Source organism: Ambystoma mexicanum, chromosome 4p, assembly GCF_040938575.1.
Source record: "Ambystoma mexicanum isolate Mex_15411 chromosome 4p, UKY_AmexF1_1, whole genome shotgun sequence".
Classification (NCBI taxonomy): Eukaryota; Metazoa; Chordata; class Amphibia; order Caudata; family Ambystomatidae; genus Ambystoma; species Ambystoma mexicanum.
Genome location: NC_090927.1, coordinates 618129797 through 618155808, shown reverse-complemented (window position 1 = coordinate 618155808; position 26012 = coordinate 618129797). Strand labels below are relative to the sequence as shown.

Sequence of the window (26012 nt, the reverse complement as noted above, 5' to 3'; positions counted from 1 at the left end):
GCAGTCATCACTGTGGATGCTATTGATGTGAAGTTAGAAGAAGTACTATCCCAGAAGGAGAATGCAGGCGAGGAATCTATGATTGCACATGTGTCAAGGGTTTTGAAGGTACCAGAAAGCAGATAATCACTAGTCAAGAAATAAACTTTGGCTTGCAATTGGGTGATGGAAATTATTGCACATTTGTGCGCTGTGCAGATTTTATTTTGTGGATGGAAAATAGGCCATTAATAGCAATTTTCAAGTCTAGAGACGTGACCAAAGGGCCTCATTTTAAGGCTGGCACTCCTGTAATGAAGGGGGCCGGTACGGGACCAGCCCCCTTCATTCGGGGAGCGTCGATTACGAGCTTCCCAATGCGGGACCCGGATTGCATGCCTGGTAAAACCAGGCGTGCTTTCCGAGTCCCGCGAGGGGAAGAGGGAGGCAATAACTGGCCAGATGTAATCTGCCCGTTATTATCTCTCTCCCCATTCCCATTGAGCCCTAGGGGGGCTCAAATAGGAATGGGGATGGGTTCCTGCAAGGAGAAATTACCAGGTCCTCCTATGTCGGACTAACCCGGTAAGTCACCATTGCATCATTCTCGTAATGAGGCCCAATGTGTTGCATATAGTGGCTAGTTGGGTAGCAAGGATGCTGCGTCATAGCATTGTGGTTGAGTGTTACAGGGGCATTACATTGATTGTGCTGCTCATATACGGGTCTATCTGGTAAGTGGGAGAGGGTAGCTGAGGACCAGGTTTTAGTAACCCATGATGGAATGATAGGTTGGGAGATATGGAGGGAGACAGTTGAGGTTGATTGGAGTATGAAGAATGCAATGATATGTGTGGAGACATGCTGGCCTGGCAAAGGATTTCTTGAAGTGGGAGTAAGAAGCTCCTGAGAGATTAGAGATGAGATGACTGTGGAGGGAGGACTGTTATATCACTTAGGGCAATTGGTTGTGCTGTGTGTTCTCAGAGATACGTTGATTGACAAGGCACATATGGAACACATTGGATTCTTATGAACAATAGCCTTACTAAGGTTGGATCACAGGTGGTCAAACGTCAATGGATCTTCAGCCCTATTTACTATGCCAAATATCACCTACACCAACTTTGAGTGTGACACAAATTGCCACTGCTTAACCTGAAGACCTTGCCTGCCACGCATTTCAGTTGCAGTGTTGACATACTAGACAGGCTAAGCGAGCAGTGCAACTCCATCACCAATTATTGAAAGACTCATAGCAGAGATCACAATGTATTCAGAACATGCTAAATTACAAAATACGTCATAAAAAGACCAAAAGGATACCCAGAACACTTCACCAAAACTCTCAAAAACCTGCCAAACACACTCAAAATGTGAGTCTTCCCTGTGTAACGCCACCTCTCACATCCTGGCAAAACACACATAGCAAAAGGAAGTGATCGATCAGTGCCTCATATACGGGGATGGCCTACGGTTGGGTGATTCATGGGCCCTAATTCACTGAACAAACCCAAAGAATCACCCAAGATGGCCCTTATAGGATGGAGGAACTCAACAAGTAATCGCATTATTTGTCAAACGATCTGCTGCTTTGGATTGTGCAGTGAATCATCAATCAAGACCCGGAAGCCCTCTTTATGTTTGTCAGGGATGTGTCACCACTAAAAAACCCTGTTCTGTTATTGCGGTAAGGAAAATCCTTTCCAAAAGATCCATTCACTACCGTAGGATATATTTAGAGAAGTGTGTTCAGGCCTGGTTATAATAATCTCTGTTTTTAATATATTTTATATAGGGCTCATTGCTAGACTCTCACTTTCATGAGCTGTACTAACTGTAATTATTACCAAATGTAATGGTACTCGATTTATCAACCTTTGAATTGTGAAAGACTAAGTAAGCCCCGGCATTGGATTAGAACTTGTGCTGGCACCAAGTCAGAGACAGCATTTAACTTATGATCTATCCACTGGATTCTAATTTACACAACTGTCAAGGGGATGGTGTTGTGAGAGCAAAGGACAACACTGTGAAGGCTTGTGCCATGCTTGAGCTGTCCAAGGGATGCAGAAACATAGTCGTTAGAGGAGAATTCAGTGGGCAATGTTGTAAAATTGCTAATGTTGAGAAGAATATGACAGCAGAATTGCTATCATTGAGCTCTTCCAAAGGTCATCCCCTAATGTCAAGGAAGGCTGCCATGGTGATGTGTAGGTGTGAATCCTGATTTATGTATTTATTTATTTTTATATTTGTATCAGCGAGCAACGCCAGTGGGCATCTAGGCGCTAGTTGCATTGCAGGGAACAGAAGTCAAGGGGTGCAGGGAGAGGGTGAGGACAGTCAGTTAAACAGAAGCATTTTGGGGTGTTTCCATAAGATGTTGTAGGTGGGCTCCGACCTCAGGTGTGAGGGCAGCTTGTTCCATAGAGAGAGTGCCTGGACAAAGAAAGCTGGTGCCTCCTGCTTTAGCCTGTTTGAATCTGAGGGTGAGAAGGCAGTGGCTGCAGGCTGGTCTGGTAGGTCTTAGTGAGGTGTGTCTTTTCAGTAAGTCCACCAGGTAGCCACCTCGTATCATTCAAGAGGCAGCAGTGGGTGAGGGACAATATTTTGACATTAATTCTGTCTTTGACTGGAAGCCAGTGGGCAGATCTCTTGCCAGCTGATTTGTTATCCCATTTGCCTATGTTCAGGGTGGCTCTGAGTGCATTGTTCTGGGTGGTTTGGAATTTGAGAAGTTTATTTTTCAGAGGTGCCACAAAGCAAATAGTTACAGTAGTCAAGTTTTGAGCAATAGGGGCGTGTAACACTTCCAGGTAGTTGGTGGTAGAGAGGAACGGTTTTGAAGAGCGATGGGCAAATTCACCCCCTCCTCCCCGTCCTATAATATACATGACACAGAAGAAGGCCAGGAGATACTGCGATCACCCATACTATTTCAGACCATTTCCAAGTGCTCCAATGATTGATAAGTATGTTGAGAGGTACCCACTCAATGAGCCCTACAGATCAGGTGCGGTACAAGCCTCACCCAGAGTGGATGAAGAGCCTCATGCTGCAACCAAAGAGAGCTCAATTGACAGTATTGATTAAAACACCAAGAAGCCATGTTATTGACATCGTTAGAGACACCACGATTTAGCAGCGTTAGTCCGGAAGCACACAATCCATCCACACATCGGGGCACAAACACACACTCGAATACATGAAGAACATGTGCGTACAGTTCTATAGTTAGAGGACAGATACATACACATACTGTCATTAGTTTTATTATGTTGTCATTAGCTTAACACAGCAATGCAGAAACCGCAAGAAGAAAGAGATCCTGAATAAAGCTTACAAATGCTTATATGCAGATAATCTTATGGAACTGCAGGAGCATCTATGGGACCTGAGAGAGCCAGGTTTGACTACACATGGAGAATATAGAATAGCACGAACAAGTAGAAGCCACATTATGGCTTAAGAAAATGACAGCAGGCCACAAGCCTCTCAGCAAGAACTGAGCTGAGTTGAATTCAGGCTGGACAAGAGCAAACGTGTGAGACAAGACCCACTGCCAAGGCCACCAGATACAAAAGACATTCCATTCCCTGAATGACAGTAGCACCAGCTGCAATAAATGCAAACAATCCCTCATGATTCAGATATGCAGAAGCTCCAAATCACAGTCTATGAACACATGACCCGGCTGGCTCAGATGAGTAATCGAAACCAGAGCTGGGAAAGATGTTACAACGTGAAACAAGTGTTGCACAAGATGAACAAGCACTCTCATAGTCTAAGGTGGGACACACAAGCTACAATGCAGAGACATATTCACTCTTATTACCTTGAGATGTTACACCAAGAGTTGAGAACCATTGTGGATCTCAGGCCTGGGGAGGACAGCTCAAGCCAATCATAGTTCAGTCTCCTAGGTGTGTGTCGCAACGGGCAAGAACCAATGGTAAGACCCTCAGACTGCAACATTATTTAAAATGAGTAATTTGGGGACAGACCACGCCAGCCACCTGACATACGAGAGCCAGTGGAATAACTCATATAAGGGATTATATATGTTTTTAGGATCCTGACGGCCAATCCCAGATAGGGATTGGTTTTCTGGAGTAGGAACCAGGTTGTGACATCACTATGATGCAATCAGGATACAAAACTGGCCTGCGAGACAGGAGACGTTGCAATGTCTTTGAATTTCTTCTATCCTTGTACCGATCTTTGTTGGTTTTGGCTCAAATAAACCACAGTTTGAACTTGCTGTCTGGCTGGATCTACGTTCCTTTTGGGGAAAGGTGTTGGGCCTTCCAAGAGTCCACAAACTCCTAGTAGCCCTCGAACCTACATAGGAGTTTGTCCACAACAAGTCATGTAGAAATGTGCTGATTATTTTAATTAAGAACGTTTTACCAGAACCAGCTTCACCACTTACATACACGAGCAGAGGTTTATAATGTTTACAGCTACAAGTTTTAGTTTCATGTTCAAATCCATGTTCATTTTCTTCAGTGATTTCTAGATAAATGGTGACTTGTTTATTAATTAGCTGGGATTTGAGCACTGGCAAGTCTTCTTCAGATTCTTTAGATTGATATTTCGTATTTTCTACCTCAGTCATGGCTATTCATGCTTCATTTAAAATTAGTGGTCCTCCAAGTGGTTCTTGGTTTCTTGTAAGGAAAGGTCAACTGCCCCAGGAGTGTCTTTATCTAGTAGAGCTTCAATGTCTTCCTCTGGTTGGCGTTCGTTGTCCAATATTTCTTGGTATTGTTTGAAATTGCGTTTGTTACACTGCTTTAATTTGCTTTGAATGCAGCTTCAAGTGATTGATGGTCACTTATAATTCTTCTTCTTTTCTCCAAGGCTTAAAAAGTTGCAGTGGGACCATGTAATAAGGTTCTCTATTTTGCCGAGATTTAAATGATAACTTTTTATTATTATTTAGACTGGGTTTGGTCACATCTATTGTGATTTTGTTTTTGTAGGAGCAGTTTCTGGCTATGTCGTACAGGCACATGTTTTCCAAAGCAGTACTTCTGTTTGGGTAGTATGTGTCAATGACATTGTTTTTTAAAAATGTCCTGGCTATGGGGACCATTTGTGGCATTTGTTTCTATTGCTTGGTAGGTAAGCTCACCAGCACCCTTGTTTCCCGGCCGGCAAACTACAAATTTGCCTGCCGGTGCCGATTTGTGCCTGACAGTTCTGACCCTGTCGGGCATAGCGGTCACGGTATGCAAAGATGTAAAAGAAGCACCGGCACCATTAAAAATGACGCTGGTGCTTCTGAGTCCCCACTCCCATAGAGTTCTATGGGACTCTATGGGAATGGGGATTAACAAAATTAACAGCACCTGACTTCCTGGCCGCCAAACTTATAATAGCCCAGTGGCACCAGGAAGTCAGACGCCTGTAATTCTGCAGGGTTACCACCGGACTCGGATTGAGGCCCAATGTGTTCAGATTTGCCATATAAGGCTGTACCTTTTTTAGGGGATCTGACTTTTACACTGTGACTAACAGAAGACATCATGCTATTTACTTGTCCATTTTTGAAAACTAGTCTAGGGAAGCCAAAGCGATATTTGGTATAGTATTTACCTCTGTTTTTATATATACGCCAGCAGTATTTGCCACACTTATGTTTTTGGAAGCGGAAGATTTGCTTACATAGGACACTACGGGGGTCATTACGAGTTTGGAGGCGTTAGCACCGTGGCTGCCTCCAAACCCTTGTCCGTGTCCGGGTAGTTGGAATGGGGAATTACCGGGTCATTCCAACCTTGGGGGACACAGTAAATCCCCATTCTGAAAACCATTCCCCATTCCCATTCGATCCCCCATAGGGCTCAATGGGAATGGTGAAGGAGCTTGCGGGCTCGTTATTAGCTCCCTGGTCCCTTAGCGGGTCCCGCTAAGGGCGGCTGGTAAAACCAGTCACCCCTAGTGGGACCCGCTAATGGACCTCGGAATGCAGCGGTAGGGGGTTAACGGCACCGGCATCCTTACCGTGCCGTTAACACCCTACCGCCGTACTCATAATGAGACCCAAAGTGTGGTTTCTGAAGGGATGTTGCAGGTAATATATCTTTCAATGAACTGTAAAACAGTTGCATCATTGTCATGGCCACATTTGGGGGAATCTTTTATACACAAAATCATGGGGATGTGTTGTGCTCCTCTGGATTGATATTCCACTTTTCCAAGTTGAGGGTTAGTTTTATAGCAGATGAAGTGCAGCATGGCAATTAAGTGATGGTGAAAATACCTTGATACATTGACATGGTCCAGGGAACAGAGTTCTCCTGATGTTTTTATATATATTCCCTCTTTATGTTGGTTTGCAGTGCGTAAGAAGTTGTGCAAGTCATTAATTGTGTATTCTGCACAACTTAAAGTAACACACCCTGTGGGGAGGGACCTAGGTGCCTTAGCATACACCGTACATCAGTGTGATGTTGGAACCAGTATTCTTTTGCACCACGCATGTTTGCCAAGAGATTTTTGATACTTAGCTGCAAAACTTCATCTTTGTCTTTTTTTCGTTTGATGCAGTTGGGTAGCAGACATGTTTAAACAATTAGAGCCTGTTTTTAATGTGTGTGCAACTCCATAACATAGAGTTGCTAGTTCACTTTCAAACAGGATTTGGAAATTGTATTCAACATTTAGTCTAACTATGGGGTTTTCAGAATACATTTGTAAAGAGTTATATTCTGATGCAGTCATTTGTATGGATCTTTCATCATATCTTCCTCCTCTTTTTTTCCTGTAGGAAAGATTAGAGGAAACAAATGTGCTTATATACTTTTCTTCCATATGCTCATTGGGGGTACTTTGGCTTGACACATTTGATATGTTGCTAATGCATCTTCTACCGTGTCCTTGGAGTGTAGTGAGTGAATTTTATACTGGTGCTAAAATGCTGGCAGCAGTAACAGGATCTATACCTTGAAATTGCCCAGTTGGTGGTGAATCTTTAATTATTTGTGTGGTTGCTCTTTCGTTTTTCTCTATATTTATATTGTTGTAGTATTGATTGTTTTCTTTGAGATATTTTAGGGCTTGTCTAACTTTGTTGCTGCCAGATTCATTTGTCTTTTTTTGTCACAACATTAACTAGTACAATCAATGATTGATGTATTGGCTGTCGTACTCCTAGAGTTTCTACATTTAAGATCTAATGGCAAATATACTACTTTGCCACAAATGCCTTTTAATAACTCAGATGGAGGCAATTTGGCTGTTTTCCATTGAAGGCATATTATGGCTTGAAATGGTTGGACCATTTGGATTATAATGCTCTAATACAAGTTAAGTTGTTGGTGAGCTTTAAGAAGTGGTAATATTTCTACGCGGTTAGTAATAGCAAGTGTTGGCATTTGATTATTGTCAAGCTTTGTATTGCAGTATGTGCACACTACTGAGGGGTTAGGTATTTTGTATGTTGTTAGATATGAAGCTAATTGGAACTATTCGGGTTCCTCATTGTCCACTATTTTGTAGGACATATCTACTATATTTGTACTCTTTTTATAAAACGTTTGGTGACAACAGACACATACGTTGTCTGGTATTTCAGCAGATGTGTTTTGAAACGTAGCTATTTCATTTGTTTTATGCGTTTGTTTGGAGGTTGGTGTTAGTGAGGTTTTCACTAATGTTTTCTGAAGTTACTAAATTTTCTAAGTCAACTTCAGTTCCAAAATATTTACTTTGGATGTGCTCTTTTTTCTCAAAGGAGTTATTTTGCTGTTCCATGTAGGAGAATGTTGTTTACATTTTGGAGTTCTAGAGCAGGACTGTTTGCATAGGACAGTCTATGCACACGATTTCTAATAGCATAATGGAATATTGCTAACATTTTGATGTGGTGGAAGGTGCTTTTTCAAGCAAATGCAGTCTGATGAATGTCCTTGCAGTCCAGTGTGGCTGCACCCTCGGAAGGAGTCTATGGTTTGTGAAGTTTTCATTCTATTTTTATCTTTTAGTTTCACGTAGTAATTGAGAAATTGTCGTAAAGATTTGAAGAATTGTTGGCATATGTTACATATTGAGCTGTATGTCCATTTGTACACTGTATGGTTTGTTTGAGCGAAAGGAACATTTGGTTGAAAGATTGTTAGGGAAGTTTTTTCTATAAGGGTTTGTTTTGCCATAATGGTATTGCCTACCATTTCATACCCTCTGCCATTACTGTCTATGGCAATTGTTTTTTGTTGTTCTTGTTTACAAGCCACTTCATATGGTATCTATATTGACATTGCACATGTTTAGAAGTACTTTTCGTAATGTATTGATTAATTTAGATAGTGCTTTAATTCTGTGTAAAATCAATATAACCAACATTCTCTTTAGTAGAAATGCACTGTCAATTAGAGCTTTGAGGATTGGTCTTCTACAGTAGATTTTAAGAGTAGATCATGACTGTTTAGCTGTCTTTATAAGATTGTGAAGAACTCAATGGTGGAACATTATTTGTAAAATTAAATTTGTGGAATGCTTTACTGTGGCTATGTTAACATTAGTACATATAATGTTAGCTTGCTTTTTTTGTACATGTTTTTTTAACTTTTCATTTTTGCATGAGTGGCCTCCATTTTTTAGCCTTGGCTGGTTTTGTTTTGTTGAGTGAGGTTACTAGCTATTTTTCCTTGTTTTCTATGGAGCTGATTTTTAGTAGGCATTCTGTTCTGTCTGTTGGGAAAAAAGAAAGTTTGGGTTTGAAAGTTGTGAAATGTATATACATGTATTGTGCATGGATGTGTGGGCATGATTGTAGAGATGAATAGAGTACTGTGTCATTGTGTAGTGGGATGATAGGTGTGGTTGGGAAGGTTGCAAGACCAACAGTTTCTAAAGGTGTGATGGGCTTGGCTTAGTGAGTAAGGGAGTGGTGGTGTGATTGAATAAGTAGGAACATTATGATGTTATGAGGAAAACAGTAGATGTTATAATGGTGTTGTTTTGATGGCAATAGAAAGAGTCTGTGGGCCTCATTACGACCCAGGCGGTAAGTTACCGACTGGGCCGTGACTTTACCACCATGGCGTAAACTGCGTTTACGCCATGGTGGTTGGCGGACTTACCGCCCCATTCCGAGGTCGGCGGGGCGGTAAGTCCCCAATCCCCATTTACCCTTCCCCATTCCCATTTTTGCCCCATAGGGCATAATGGGAGTGGGGAAGGCGTTAATTACGCCACCGTAAATTACGGTGGCGTAATTAACTCCATGGTCCCTTAGCGCCATGGATTTTAACACCTGCTAAAAGCAGGTGTTAAAAGCGCCATGGCGCTAAGGGACCTCGTAATTGGCAGTAAGGGTTCGGCGCAGCTAACGCTGGCGTAAACCCCTTACCGCCAGGGTCGTAATGAGGCCCTGTGTGTTGCAATATAATGAGTAATAATGAAAATAACATTGTTGATTTGAAAATAATATTCTGAGCTAAAACATAGTGTAAGTACATGATTACAATTAGAGATATATACATACTGTCGGGGGGAAATTCTGCCGGGGTCGGCCGGACCGTCCGCAGACCTCTGGGCAGGGAGGCCCCAACTCCTCCCGTATATCCCAAAAGAGATAGAGTATGAGAGACACGCAAGAAGCAAGGTGACTCTGCTGTTTATTAGACAAAACGGCAGGGATGGGTCAAGGAGCGTACGCGTCCGTCCTGAGACACACACACAATCGTGGGGCTCGCAGGCCCTTTTTACCTTAGTATGACGCGCTACTTGCGTCATCTTACAAAGTTTAGTAAAAAACCTATTTCCACTCTGGATTGGTTACTCGAGTGGTAGGGTTAGTATAGCGCACATATAGAGGACGGTGTTAGTGGCTGAGGGTTAGTCAGGTGGTATACCTGGGCTGTCCCTTCAATTTGATACATGAAAATTGTTACATGAAGACCTCTGAGGATTGGTCAATGTTAATGTTGTCAGTGATAAGAGCCCCATGTTCTGATTGGTCCGCTCGCGAGCCTCCCAGTCTGGGACTATCGCTGTTCCCAGCTCGCGGTGCACCTGTCATTTGCAACAATGTTTTAATATGGGTAGGTGTAAACAATGTGAGGGTTTATTCATATGTTGGGAGGTCGACTACTCCCACTGCTGCAGATGTCCAATGAGTCTTTTAATTGTATCTGCCTGTGTCTTGAAACGTGGGATTCAGGCATCTCCTTCCTCCTGGGCTTGGCATCTTGTCAGGTTTGGCTTTGTCACGTGAGGTGGGACCGTGTTTGAGGCAAAATTCAACATAATTTATATTGTTTTTCCTACTGTGTGCCTGGTTTATCTTGCAGGTGCGACCTTGGCGTTGGCTTGCAGCGTGCGAGATTGCAACATCGTGCCCTTGGCGGTGTGCTTTCGCCGGGCTCATTTTGCAGGGTGAGCAACCCAATTCTTGCTCATTCAATGTTCATGGAAGCTTTTGCTTGCGGCCTACTTGGGCCTGGTGCATAGGTGGAACCGTTTGATGCAGAGCGCTTTAGGTTACGGTATCATATTGCTTTATCCTCAGTATCGTGTCCCCGTTATATTCTTCATTATGGTACATGGCTCTTAGGAGAAGCGTGAGCAAGCCTTTTTAGATATGTTCATGATGCGTCTTGCGTTTCTGCATTTTGAGAGCCTATGTGGAAAATAATAAAGATGCACGTCCGTGGGTGTGTCTGTCGCCTACGTCATAGCACTGAGTATATTCTTCGTGTGGATTGGTGTGGGAGTGTCCGGTGTGTATATTTGCACAGGTGTGCTGACCGTTGGCTAGGTCGTCATGGCATCTCTAACGACGTGTAGGTTTAGTCGAGTTGATCCGTGCCGCAGGTGTCGGCATGGACAGGGCGGGCTGCTGGGCAGGTAGATGGGCACATCCGTATGTTCCTGTACCAGGGTATTTGGTCGTCTGGTAGATAGGCAAACTCCTCTCGTGGCGGGTGTCTAGGCCGTGATCCTCTAGGCCAAGCGCGAGAGGGGAAGGGTGGGAGCCTGGTCTTCCATTCTCCCACTTCAATACTATATTAATGTACTTACTTTGTAGAATGTGAACAGTGTTCTTTTTTGGAAGTTGTCTTCAGCAATCTTCTTCTTTACTGTAATTGTAAGAGAAAGTTAGTGGTCATACATGGTAATGGTGAGGTACTTTTAGTAAGTGAGGTTTTTATTTATGAAGGTAGGAGAAATTGTTGGGAAAGAGAGTTAATGAAGTTGTGTTATGGGTAGTGTACTAAAGTGTGTTAAGTATGTTGTTAGAACAATTGGATTATGATTAGTGCTGCTTGGAACATTAGGAGACACAGGGCACAAATGGGCATTAGAAAAAGGTGCATTTCTATGTTTTTTGTGCTGCTGATTTTAATGAATGAAGTGCTGTGTTTGTGGTGTAACATATTTGTAATGTGTTGCAATGTTTTTAAACAATAGGGGAACTGTGGCCTTGTGGTAATACAATGGCGGATTGTTGTTGCAGCAATGTTTGGTGTCTTATAGTAGAGGTTGGGAAAGAAGAGTACTTTATATGTTAGGTGAAGTGTTGTGTATATATATTTTGGCGGGGTAAAGATATGTGTGATCAGGTGGAGAATGGTAGCTGTGTAAGGGATGTAATGATTGAAGTAGGAAAGTGTGACATTCATATGGAAAAAAAAATAATGTGCTGACCATTTAAACATGTTTCCTTTTAGGAGCATTTTCATGAAAGGCATACGGGCATTCTTAGCAGCACTTTTAGTTAAATCATAATTACCCTTTAACACTGGTCAGTGCTTCATTAGAATGCATCTTGTGTTTTCAGCTTGATCTTCAGATTATCCCTCAGGTGATTTCAACACATCTATCCTATTCAAATGTTTTTTTCTATAACAAAAGCTCTATCAACAGTATTCAATGAATGACCTCTGCCAAAAATCGATCACCAATATCGTTACCATCCAAAATAAAGTCCTTGTCAAGAGTACAGTTGGGTCCAGCTCGTAAAAATTCCCGACAAGGTATACTCTTTTTTAGAGCCTTATGATGGTTAATCTTACCATGGAGAACAGAGTTAGAAGTAGACCAATAATAAATTGGTTATCAATAATTTGATGTCTAGGAAAATGAATTTCTCTCTGCTAGATGTTAAAGTTTACTGTAGATTCCAATAATTCCGATTCTAAGCATCAACATATTCAGCTCAAAGTATCAAACGCCATTCCAGACAACAAACAGGTCATCAGTAAACCGATAGCCTTGGATAACATGATCAACATTCCGACCATGCTACAGTTTCCTCCCACCATACCATATAAAGATTGGCATAAGGGGGTGCCATTCAGGAGCCCATCACTGTTCCATAGGATTCTCTTTAATACTCTCATTGAAAAAGAAGAAAAAAACAAAAAACATATGTATATGAAGCTTAATCAAGCGTTTTAAATCCAAAATTCTAATATTTTGCCAGCATTGTGAATGGAATCACAAGACATCAGACGTCAGACTGCTACAGCACACAAGATACTAGTCCTGCAACATTGTAAATTGCACATGCCCATCAGAAGATTGTGCATCTCATAAAACAATGGATGAGCTGAAGACAGATATTTATAACACCTCACTAAAGAAAGGCATTAAATATAGTACTGCTCCTGGGCCTTTAATGCACGTTAGTTGCCCTGCATTACTGAGTAAAATGTAATGAGTAGTGATAGGTAGCAGAATGCTCCAGTCACATAACAGATTACTTTGCAAGAACAATTCATTCCTGCTCCTCCAATATTGGGTGCTACTTAGATATTCCAAGGGACTGATAAGCATATAAAGATCAATATGCCTCTTTTTTCTGGGGCAATGCTCAGCTAGTTTACAAGCCACTCAAAAATTCCAGAGTTCAGCTAGAAATGCAAGCCTTCAGTTGCCACATTGCCATGCAATCTTCCACATTATCATGTCAGTCTCACATTGCAACATTTACACCAATTGTCCATAATATGCAAACATATCCCCCCTTTTTGCATTTACCATGGATGCGTGCAGATGTAGAACACAACAGAAACACAAGCTTTTACTGCACTGTCATGGGCACAGATGTTTAGCTCCACAGTGGCACTAATATCAACCAATACATGCACATGATACCAAGTTGTGTTAATATTGCTGGGTCTGTTATATGTATTAGGTTTCTTGTTTGGTGGACTGCTCTGAGCAGATGTGCAACTGTATATTTCCTTTATCTGTTTGGCCAGTCTATAAGGTAGACTGATACATAATATCATCTTCAAAGTTAGACATTACCATAAATATTAGAATGATAAGTGAATGATTCATGAGGAATATGGCACAGGTTGGCCATGAAGAAAATACCATTGTCAATCCCTGGCTAGAGGAACATATTACAAACATGTTGCAGTAGTACAGTGCAGCTTTGCACGATGTTTGAATGTTTACTACACTGGAAAATGTAACTTCAAGTGCAACATTTGCCCTTCTCTCTGAAAATCGTTCTGAATTGATTCACTCAAAATGTACTCCAGAATCGCTCAAAAGGAGGAAGTTTGAAATCTTTCAACCAACTTTAAAATTGTTACTTTTAAAGTAGAGGAGAGTATGAACAGTCTGTTGAGATCTGTTCAGTGATTGCCTGCACGACGCCACCTACACTTGCTGCTGTTCTTTGTTCTCTACATGGTTCTTTGGTTTGGGTCTATCCTCGGAAATATTTGCAGACACAAGCTCAGGGTGCATGCACCATCAGCGAAGCGGCCGCGCGACCAGTAGCAGCATGAAGCCTCCTTCTCACACATTTCACCTCTCATCACTTGCCTACCGAAGCATGCAGACTAAAAGATATTACTGTTACAAAAGGTCACTGGGTTTCTTTCTTGCAGGACTACAATGATGAAATCCGCCAGGAACAGTTGAGAGAACTGTCCTATTTAAATGGATCCGAGGACACAAGCAGAGGTCAAGGCATTAGAGCGAGAGGAATTCGAACAGCAGCTCCACTTTCGGCAAGGTTGGTAGCTTTGTGTATTTGCCTTCATTAATATGGCGTACATTAAGCCCCTTTACGACAACGTTTCTGCAGCGTTCGAGCACTCATTGCACTCCCTTTGGATACATGATGTGCGCACTGTTGTGGCACATCTTGCTGGATTTGTTTAGATTGTTTTTTGCATGCTAGTTTAGTGGTGTACTGTGCTGGTCATTATGTGAATTCTCGTGTTTGTTGCATGGAATTTTCGTGTTTGCATTATGTGATTTACAGGTCATACATTCAAAATAACAAAATTATCCATTAGCAACAATCCCAGGATAGCTATTTTTTAAAATGTTTAATACAAACATTTAAACGAGATTACTGCATTCTGGCTGAGGAGCAAATCATCAGTATTTGAGCAAATTTACATGAACAATTATTAAATAGTGTGAGTATGCATTTACTGTCCCATTCTGATATTCTGGGTAAACTGAAGTTAGATGTCTAGATTTTGATCATGAGTCATTTCATTGTTACTGTAGGCAACTAGCTCAGTTCCATAAACAGCATTACACCTTTGTTGTATTCCCATCAATCGCATACTTTTGTCAAAACACTGTATGACACCGATACTGTCAACAGCAATTGAAGCTAAGAACAGAAGAACTGTGGCGGCAGATTGATTTTTCAGTTGAAGGGGCGTAAACATTTCCAAAATATTTGCTTCGGCGACTGTTCATACTGGGGTATCCTGAACCCAGACAGGAAGGTTTACTGGGATATTCCCCAGCCCATGTTACATTTTACAGAACACTTTCTGTGAACACGTGAGTAAAATACCACACAGTTTACAGTCAGTTTCGTAGGTTAAGATGTGAAAACTCCATGAGATGCCATGTGTGCTACAGTGAACAGGAGCATTTTCCCACGCATTTTAAGGATGCCATTTTCCAGTATATGCTAGTGCAAAGTTTTTCTTTTCTTCATGCTGACTGTGCCCAAACGTGGCTGCACCAATATATGCCAATATTTACACATAGGTATATACTCTTGTTTACTTTACCCATAATGGCATATGGGCCTAGAAACCATGTCCGTGCTGGCTCTGCCAATATATGTCATTTCCCTGACATAGGAACATACCATAGTAAGAACACTGTTGATTGCTTCATTTTAGGTCATTCCCGCCACTCATCATGTTGGCTTTGCTCGTAATGCCACAGCACAATGCCATGCTATAGTAGAAAACGTGTTTCTGCTAGCTACACACACGTCCCCCAACCATGTCTAAAAACAGTCATATTGGCTTTGCACTTCACACAAGTATAGAATGCCATGCCAGAGTAGGAAAGCATGCCTTTTTTGGCTGCACAGATCACACCCCCCAATTTGTAAGAATAATCATCATATTCGCTTTGCCTTTAAAGCAAGTATAACATGCCATGAATGCCATAGTAAGAAAACATGTATTTGCTAGCTATGCAAATGCACCTCTAATATGTAAGAACAACCACCTTTAAAGCTAGTCTAAAATGCCATACAACAATAAGATAACATATCATTGCTGGGTACACAAATGCCCGATGTCCCCAAATGTAAGATCACTCATGTTGGCTTTGCCCTTAAAGCCAGTAAAACATGCATGCCATGCAACAATAAGAACACATATCTTTGCTGTCTACACGAATGCCTGCTTCCCACATGTAAGCACAATAATCATTCTGACTTTGCCGGCACTGTATAGAATGGTGCCATAAAAAGACAATGGGCCTTTGCTGGCTACAAATATGCAAATAACCTGCCTCCTCAACCTGTACGTGGAACACTCATCATGTTGATTGTTTCTGTGTGTCTGAAATGCCATGCTCCATTAATAAAACATGCCCAAGCTGTCTCTGTGCACCAACTCACAGGACCAGTGCAAGCGCCTTTTAATCTTTTCAGCTCAAATGGGCACATGGATTCTGGGTGTGCCCGAGCAGCTGCTCTGTGTTGGCATTCTTATGATACAGAATTAATTTGGGACATTAAACGTGTGCAGCGTGCACGTTACAGTCTGTCGTTGCTGTCACTCTCAGGCCATCAACTCCCTCTGGCAGTCCCCAGCAATGTTCTTACCACATTGTTGCTTTTGTATTCAGAATTACCCGACACTAACACCCTGCTGTCAAACAGGAATTCATAGCTTTTTAGCAGACATGTGTTTCCATCCCCTGGCTTGCTGCCTGCCCCTTGATAATCTGCAGCTGCTCAATACCTTGTTGCATGTTTATCCTTATTAGAATTTATAATTCATCACATATAAATTCACAGTTTGTGTGAAATGCAATTGTGTCTAAATGCTGTCATTTTATTAATTATATATTTGGCAATGTGTACAATTATCAAAATGTAGCTGCTCCTGTATCACGCATACATACGTTGTATGGAAGTATGTGATGTTTAATGACCATAAATTCATTTAAAATGACCAAAATGTGTCAGTGCTGGGAGCAGACATTGGCACATTTGAATATTCTTGTATCATTAAAGAATATGTGTTTTCATTACATGTATGCTAGCAGTGCACCTTCGGTTTTATCATAATTTAAGCACCCCACAGACACCTCTGTCTGTTTTTTCCATCCACAAAGCCCCTCATCCTTTCACCTAAATGTGTTTAATTTGTAATGCCATCATTCATTAAGTTAATTGTTTTTAACCCATATACCAACTTCCTGACCACCTTGTACTTCTCCAAACAAAAGGTATGTGGGGTTCTTAAATGTTCAGGGAGGAGTGTGAGTATATTCACAAGATCCCCAGGGGACTAAACGACCACTCGACCCTGTGCTAGGTACCAGAACCAGAACGTGGTCTTGCACTGATTTCAGTATTCAATTAGGACCTTTACATTTCTTGTGAATATTGGTCAACCAATCAGATGCCTTGAACTTTCATGAAGATATTTGAGGAACCTTGAAAGACCGTGCTCACTGTTTACAAGACGCACTCCCGCTACCCACGATTTACCTGGTAGGTTGTGGCAACCTATGTGGACCCAACCATACATCTCAGTGATATCCCTAAGAACGGGTCCCCATTCTTGCCTCCTCCAGATGGCCATCCTAGCATGCCAAGTTCTGCCGTGGTCCACATACTGTGTCAGCTGTCACAGCATCATGTGGTTCCCTATGTACAAAGAAGTGGAAAGTGGAAGAACCATGTCTCGCAATTTATTGAGTTCTCGAGTCGCTTCACAGAATCCAATGCTAAAGAGATTCCGGTTTGCTTTTCAAAACACTTCCCGATCCATGTAGGTGATTAGTTAGTTACTTAGTTTTGTGTTTATATTTCATGCCACGAGTATCTGCTGCAACAGCAACTCTGACTTAGAACCCTAGTCAACCAATGGGAACTCTAAAGTATTCAGTTGTTTGCTGTGCTAATCTTCTCAGTGATAATAACTAGAGAATCTGATTCCCGCAAACCCGGAGGTTCGAAAGAGAAATGAGAACACTCAAGCTAATCTAACCTCCACGCTACACAAAAGAGGACAAGGGTTACTGAGCATGTCCTTCATGCCATTCATATTTCCCTACTACAACGCATCACTCATATATCTGGAGGATAGAACCGGAGGCACATTGAATAATGTGTCTCTACCAGGCGAGGGGGAGGAACCCTGATTATGTGTTGTCTTGAATAGGGTTGTTCTCCATTCTGGGTAGGGAATGGCCAATTCCTATTTGGCTTCCAAATGATTCTAGTAGGACAAGTCTCAACAGGACACTCGCCTTCTATTGTTTAGCAATTGAAATGGCATTAACATTGTCAATTGAAGGGAGTTTGTTTGCAAAGGAAAAATATCGTGAGATTCAAAGATAGACGTGGAGATATTGTTGGTATAAGAAGTCAGATATTTGTGCTACCATTTATATATTATTGTGTACACCTGTTTTGATGGAATCCTTCCATTTTATCCCTTCATTTCAACGTTGTCTTTTGGTCATCTCTTAGTGTTTAACCAGTGTGCCCTTTGATTTGAATTTACTATTGTTTTTGCTCATTTAACATATGTTTCTTAGTTTTCTTTTACTCACATTTTGTTAAGAATGGGTACAAAGAGCAAATGTGAGCAGCTGCCTATTGTATAGAGTTCCTACACTTCTCTGGAAAGCAGGATAGGGTGGTGGTGGTGCTGCTGTGTGATCTCAGCAGCTCAGCATCTCCAGTGCTTGATACATGAAGCCCAGCACATTTTGTAGAGAGAGAGATGGATATGGAACTTGCCTCTGGGGTCATTCTATCTATGGTATGATGAAAATGGGACAGAGGTTCTAGCAGAGGATGGGGCCATTTCATACTTGAGGCCATTCCAGGGGAGGGGGTGGTGAAGACTTTCATAAAGAATTAGGCAATGGGCCTCATTAGGACCCTGGCGGTAAGGGGTTTGCGCCAGCGTTAGCTGCGCCGACCCCTTACCGCCAACTACGAGTTCCCATAGCGCTATGGTCATTTTTCCGCCCGCTTTTTGCGGGCGTAAAAATCCATGGCGCTATGGGACCTTGGTGTTAATTACGCCACCGTAATTTACGGTGGCGTAATTAACTCCTTCCCCACTCCCATTATACCCTATGGGGCCGAAATGGGAATGGGGAAGGGTAAATGGGTCAATGGGGACTTACCGCCCCGCCGACCTCGGAATGGGGCGGTAAGTCCACCATCCGCCATGGCGTAAACGGACTTTACGCCATGGCCGGAAAGTCCGTCGATGGCGGAAAAAATCCGCCAGGGTCGTAATGAGGGCCAATGTCTCTAACAGGACATTTGGAGTAGAAAGTGAACCAGGAAGTTGCTCATGTTTTCCGATGCGCACAAGATGGATACAATAGTGCCTACCAAGCAGTGGTCAATGTGGGCGGGAACGGCTGGGAGCGCTGCTCCTCTACTTTGTTGAATTTTTACTGTTCCTATACGTTTATTTTGAAAAGAAGCCATTCGGAATAGTTTCGTTTTAAAATACAAGTGAAGTTGAAACTTGCACTTTCAGTGCACTGCCCTGGACGTTCCCTTAACCAGCAGGCAAATGCGTTTGGGGGTTTGTATTTTGCGTGGGAGGGTGTGTGTTGATGGGGTTTGTAGGGAGCAGGGGTAGGCCAGCAGGGAACATACTTCTTTTCGTACACTGCGACAGCTGCGGTCAATAGATCAGTAAGGTCATGAGGCGCCTCCACTAATCCCAGCATCCAGAGGCTATTTAGTTTGGTACTTACTATATTACATTTCCAGAGGGACCGACTGTCAGGTGGAAGAGTGCAATGATTGCCCCCCTCAGCTCTATATGGCAGGCAGTCATGGTTAAATATGATAGCAGTGCACAATGACCATGACAGCCAAGTCCAGTCTCATTAAGTGGAAGTGAACTGCTGACTATACCAGCGAACATGGACCCCTACATCAACAGTATGCTCCATTGGTGCCATTGTGGCCACTGGCAGCATCTCATGGGTGATTACAGTGCATCATTTTGAGAATGGCACTACAGGCAGATCACAGATACCTCTGCTTCACACTAGATATAGGCATTGAAAGTCGCTAGGAGGGTTGTGGTACTCCCTTTTCAGGCTTTGGCGGTGCCTGCCTCTGGGGTTGGTAAGGGGAACTGGGTGGTGTGGCTGCAGGAACATTTTGCTTGTAGAGTCTGACATGGTTATTTGGTGGGAACAAAACCCTTTGGCTTTTGCGGATGTTGTGGAGAATCACATAATGGGGCATCCTACAACTGCCTTTTAGTCTTTGTGTATGCATATTTTATAACAGGTGACACTGTGAGGGTGTCATATAAACACTGAGGGTGGAACTCTCCTCTCTGGGAGAGCTGCTTACATTTACAGGAAGGGCTGAGATATATTAGAGAGTCGGAACAAGTTAAGGGAGACAATCTGCCCTGTTGCTAAGCTGAACACATATTTTGCTCTGTGGGGAAAAATATAACAATATTTGAGAGAGTGACCCTGCCATCTGGAAGAGCCTTAAAGTTGTTCTGGAAGTATCTCTGCTCTGTAGGTTTTTGAGTCATTCTTTCTATGGCATGATGATAAGCAGTATTCTGTGTTCGCTTCCAATGTAACAAGGCATACACCCCTCCTCAAGATTGAAAGTGGTTTCTGTGAAACTGCATTGCATCTGCCTTAGATATCAAAGCATGGTCCCCAACTATGGTGTCTACAAGGCCACTTCCAGCAAATAATACAGTGGCAGGGATCTATGCGATTACTGCGACCCAGTTTAATGCGCCGGCCGAAAATGCCGAAATGTTTCTTTTTTTCGACCCCCTTTTCACAGACTATATATGCGGAGGAGACCCCCGCAACACCCCATACTCCCCCAACATTAATTATTTACTTTACCCCATCCCCCACATATATATTCTGTGAAATGGGGGTCGAAAAAAAAAGAAAAAGTCGTCATTTTCGGCCAGCGCAGTAAACCCGGCGTAGTAATTGTATGATTCCCAGTGGCAGAAGCTCCTTGACTGACAAAGTGAACAGGTTAATGTAGATGGTGGCTTCTTCAAATGTGTATTGTACAGAACAGATATGAGTCACCAGCTGAAAATGACTCAGTGTGAGAAATATCACATCCAAGTATCATCTGTGACATTTGTGGTAGTCATCAAATGCTCCACCACAGGAAAAATACAAATTCTAGTTGGGGTGGCTATTTAGATGGTCGTGTGAGAAGCTAGTTTATGCCTGAATTCACACTGCAGTCTGCTGTTCTGGAACAGTTTTACTGATTGGCTGAAATACACGAGGGTTTGCACACCAATCAGTCATCTGTCAGCTGGCAATAGTGAATTGGCCAAACATGGATCAGGCATGGTCTTACCATTCCTTATGGCATCACAGTCTTTGGAGACATTGTCAGATGGCACAAAGACAACTTAACTGCCTGCGAATAAGCCAGTGTGCGAACAACTTCTTTCCATCGTTCCAATGAAAGAAAGTCTCCACTGGGTTTAACTGGACAAAGAAGCCTGCTGGTAAATAGCATATTGTTGTTGTACCCCGAGAGACTGATGTAAACTAGTAGGAGAACCAAAGGTGCCCCTGAGTGGTGTGATCGCCATTGATGTCCATGGAAAATTAAACTGTTCTGCTGTTATACTTGTATAATGCCATCTTGCCTACAAGAAAAATGTGGTCAGACAATTGCAGTTTGGCAGAGCCAGGACAGTAAACCCAAATGTGCAATTTCCCAGAAGGTCTATGTTATTGTCGTAAACCCACTGAAATATGTTTTCCCAACAAGAAGTATTGCAAAAGATCCAACCCAAATGTTGCCCCTACCAAGAACGACCATGGGCATGATGTTATACTCATGGAAGATCCCAAATATTTTGGTGACCCCAGGTGTTGATCCCAAAATCCTGCAACAGGTCCCTTCTGCCCAGTCAAGTGGGCATACAAAGAAGAGATACCCAAGTGGCAGAGGGATTCAATGCATTCAATTGACTGTTTCTTGCACTTCTCTCATTGTTAGAGATGCATTAAAAAGAACAAAGTTGTTATAATCGAAAAGGCATAATTTATCCCTTTGGTTTTACATGCCAATGCTTTAAATTATGCATCAGATGTTACTGGAATAATTGACTAGATGCACTCTATGAAATAAATACTCAGAACTATGCATCACCAGATGTGTAAAATAAAAATAAAAAGGCCTCTTTCTCCTGTTGGCGCATAGCCGTTCACTGCATGCCCTTCCACTGGAAGGTTGGCCAGATGGCTTTCACGGAAATCCTACTGCTATTTACAGAATGGACATTTTAAATCGTGCCAGGTTCCAGGCACATGAGTGCTCCAAAATAACGAACTAGCCACAGAACTGATCTTCACTTCCAAGTATATGGTTACACAGCACTCCGGAGATATTCCCCTACTGAGGAAATAAATGCTTGGGTCGGGACATTGCAGAGCAGCTGCTCATTTAGCTGTCCTGTTTCAATATTTGCACCCATGTGTATTTTATGTAGAATGCAGTGCTGAAATAGTATTGCCACTATGTTGCTGTCTTTCTTTTCTTATGAATCTTTCAGCTGCTGGTTACCTATCTAAGGATGACCAGAAATGTTTTCTAAAATGTGAAAATTCGATTGCTCGGAATGCTCAATTCCGAACAGCATTGGATACATTTTATTTGGGTGGGTGTTTTGTACAATGCCCTTAAAGACGTAATGCATGATCTAATAATGATCTACGCCCATGGAGGTAACATCCAAAGTACTTAGGTACTTCATAAAAAACGTGCTAAAATAAACCATGACCCATCATTACTTATAATTTAGAGGACTTTAAGGGACTAATTTGCAGAAGTCTTTTATAATGGCAAATCCCCATTGGAAAACGCTCTGTGAATCGGGGCCTAAACGTTCAAAGTTATAGGAGCGTACATGCTTGCAGTGGCTTCCAAAATGTTGACAGTCCTAAGTGATCCTTTGTTCCGTACATTTATTTCAATGCCCACACTCTGTGTATTGGTCTACATAAGCATTGAGTTGGCAAAGGCTGTGGCTTGATCTAGCCTGCAGGCCCGAGCCATTCTTTTAATTCTCATGGTAAAACAGAAGAGTGATGGCTGGAAGGTTGTGAACCTCTGTCTTTGCTCAGGACAACCCTCCAGACCAGAGGCAAACCCCAATCATGTTTTGGGCACTTTGGGGGTAGCGTGTGGTCTTGTCAAGCGTGGATGTGACCTATCAGTTTATGCTGGAGTCCCCTTTTTGGGTTGGAACCACACCTGAAGTACGTATGGTCTTTCCCACTTCTGAAATGGCATAGCAGACTGCCAAGCATTGGTCTGGTGGTTTCCCAATGCAATGCAGATGCAATGAATAACACAAAGACTCACAGGCATTACTATTATATTTCAGTTGTGAGGGTAAACAATATAGTTCTTTATACAAGGAAATCGCCTTGTGACTCAATAGTTGCTGTCTTTGATAGTTACAGGTTCCTTGGGTTCGTCTAAGTACTGCCTGAAAATGCCTGGCTGGTCTGAAGCTATACTTTGAATCTTGCTGGAATTAAATGTTGCACTCGGTTATTCAGATAGGATGTCAGCACTTGCTGTAGAGTATTCAAGCTTTTTGATCAAAGTACAGGGTCGGATGCCCCTCGGCCTTTCGGCCTGTGGCCATGCTGAAGTCGTCCCTGGGGAGTGGGGGCCGGTTTCTGGCCATGCCTGGGCTGGTTTGGAAGAAAAATAAATTGAAAAAAAGGTTTATTTTTCAATTCGTTTTTTTTTTCTTTCAAAAAGCCTTTCATCCTTCTTAGGTCGATAAATGAGTAGCCACAAAAGTTGGGTATTATTGTATGCATATTTGTTGCATAAAAAAGAGCTTAAGCGTAAGTGCTATACAATAACACATTATCATTTGGCCATGGACGTCTGCTTGGATTCACAGTAATTTAGTGAATTTAGGAATAATGATATTTGATGCCACTTCCTGTTTTGTCAAGGGGTGAAACGTTGTGTTTCCTCGCTTTCCAGGATGTCACTTTACGGTGGGGTCAAATGACATCACTTCTGGTGTTGCCATCAGAGGTCAAGTGTCATAAGGCCAGAGGTGAGCCACTTTTTTGAGGCGAGGGGTGGGCCACTTTTTTTTGGGTGACCGGGCCTATTTCTTGTCCCAGTCCGAGCCTGTCAAAGTACATGTACCGGATATATTTATGAAGCAGCTACACTAATCATCCACTTCAGCCAGCGCATTAACATGTTGGAGAGGATTTTTCTTGAAACTATTCAGTGAATGAAACACTTTGCTTTCATGATGCAAATTTCGTTAATCATTGGAACTGTCTCTCCATAGGAGTCGTGGTGGTGTAATTCCTCCCCCACCAACAGTAAGAGGGGTCCCTGCACCCAGAGGGACAACAACGACCCGTGGATCCCTGCCAGCACCTCCTGTAACAAGGGGTGTTCCAACATCTCGTGCAAGAGGGACTCAAGCAGCACCAGGATATAGGCCGCCCCCATCACTTTCACATGACATCTATGATGAATATGTAAGTACACCCTCTTCAACTGTATTCCTTAGTTCTGAGTTATTTATTAATTGACTCATCTTTTAGTGATTACCTTTACATTTTTCTAACAGAACACCACTTGGTTTAAGGAATAATTGTAGGCTACGTGCACTCCCGCAGCTAAGTGGTTAATGGTGGCATGAGCCCATGTTACTTGGAGTTACCTTCAACAGGTCTAAAAGAAATGAAGTTTTCCAAGACTTACTTTTCCTGTACATGAATATGGCTTATGTTTCATTTGGTGTGATGTCTCACCGATTGCATGCACGATGCCCATGTCGCTAGAAGTTTAGACTGCTCATTTTGATACTGCCCGCTTGCATTACTGGATCGCTAGAATTGCAGTGAGCATTTTAAATACTTACAAATATTCCTCAGTTCGGATTCAACAAAACATGTACTTTTAATGAATTAATGGAGTTCTTTAATGGAAGTGTATGCTGCAAATATATATATATATATATATATATATATATATATATATATATATATATATATGTATATATATATATATATATATATATATATATATGTCAAATGTGTTTGTTCGTGGCAGGATGGGTGGCAAAGTTGTGTTCCTTATAAATTTTCACATCATTTCACCAATCTGCACCACATTTTATATAGTTACCTGTTAGGAACTTCAGGCCATTACTGGCTACATGCCATTTGGACACTCCACCCCGTTCCCTGGATTAGATATAAGCACAAGTTAAAATGTATGTGTGGGCTTGTGGCTTGATGAAGCGTTGTTCCTTATACAGTTCCACACCGTTTCACCAATCTGCACCACATTTTGCATAGTTACCTGTTAGGATCCTCCAAACATTACCAGCTACATGACATTGGGACACCCAACCTCGTTGCCTGGATTTCAGCACAAGTCAAAATGTGTTTGTGGGTTTGTTGGTTTGTGGCTTGGCAAAGCGGTGTTACTTATTCAATTCCACACCGTTTAACCAATCTGCACCAAATTTGGTAAAGTTACCTGTTTGGAACTTCTGAACATTACTGGCTACTGTTGGGTGTCCTGACCCACGTTTAAGCTACCCTGTTACAACATTTGGTGCTGTGGGCTTAGAAAATTCAAGATGGCGGAAAACCCACATGTGCGCTGAAATCCAGGAAAGCTGCGCAGTTTGTGCGCCCACCAAAATGGTTGCCTCACTTGCCACCCACCAGTGCGAGAATGAAAGGCCGGGTTGCCATGAGGGAAATGGGTTGCCAAAGGAAAAACAGTAGCGCCGGTTAGCTTCAAAGCGCTTTAAAACCACCATTGGACTACCCGCACAGTAGTCTGAAACCATTGGGAATGGCAATGCTGATTGCCAAATGCAACCTAGAAGTGTGGGGAATTCATTTCTTAAATCCCAAAAATGAGTGCAGTACCAGTACTCACCACTATCCAAAAGCCGGCGTTTTAAAACCACTCTGTGTGTTTTTCTGAAGGCAAGCAAAATGCCTATTTCAAACCTTGCAACATGTGCAAAATATTCACTGAACACCAGCAGACATTTGGCAGAATGGAGTTTTGTGTGCCTACAAAATCTGGGAAATGAAGAGCCCAAAAACAATGCTTATAACAAAAATGCTATGGAGTCAGCAGCTTAAGCCTAACTACAACTGGATTTAAAACCACCAAAATCGAAAATGTTAAATTAAATGAGTGACCTATGTTTGGTGTCACATGCCTTTGTAACTGTTGAAATGTCATAGTTTTGCGCTTAGAATCAGCATTCTAGCTGCATGTGTAAAATTACAAGTTATTTTAAAAGCAACAAAAAGTTAGCTGAAGGTCTGGCTTAAGGAACTTGATTTTGCCTAGCAACTACCCATCAGCAGTGAAACTTGAGTCACCACTGTGTTCCCAGGCCAACCTTCCTTTTGCTGCCCAGGCTAAGGATATGCCATCTATCTGATAATTGAATTTCCTGTGCTCTGCCAGAGAGTGAACAAAGCCCTCTCCACTCAGGCAAAGGTTTTTTATTACAGACGTCGTAAAA

General features: G+C 42.3%; 1 protein-coding gene across 7 annotated transcripts in view; it reads left to right on the top strand.

Moving 5' to 3' along the window:
* KHDRBS2 (KH RNA binding domain containing, signal transduction associated 2) overlaps positions 1–26012 on the top strand; it is a 2055883-nt gene that overhangs the window by 941664 nt on the left and 1088207 nt on the right. For all 7 annotated transcript variants that reach the window (XR_011260416.1, XR_011260414.1, XR_011260412.1 and 4 more), the window contains 2 exons: positions 13842–13969; positions 23793–23988. Coding sequence is in view for 2 of the 7 variants with exons in the window: in XM_069606187.1 (XP_069462288.1) it covers positions 13842–13969; positions 23793–23988 (324 nt within the window). In the remaining 5 variants the exon portion in view is untranslated. The remainder of the gene's footprint in view (positions 1–13841; positions 13970–23792; positions 23989–26012) is intronic.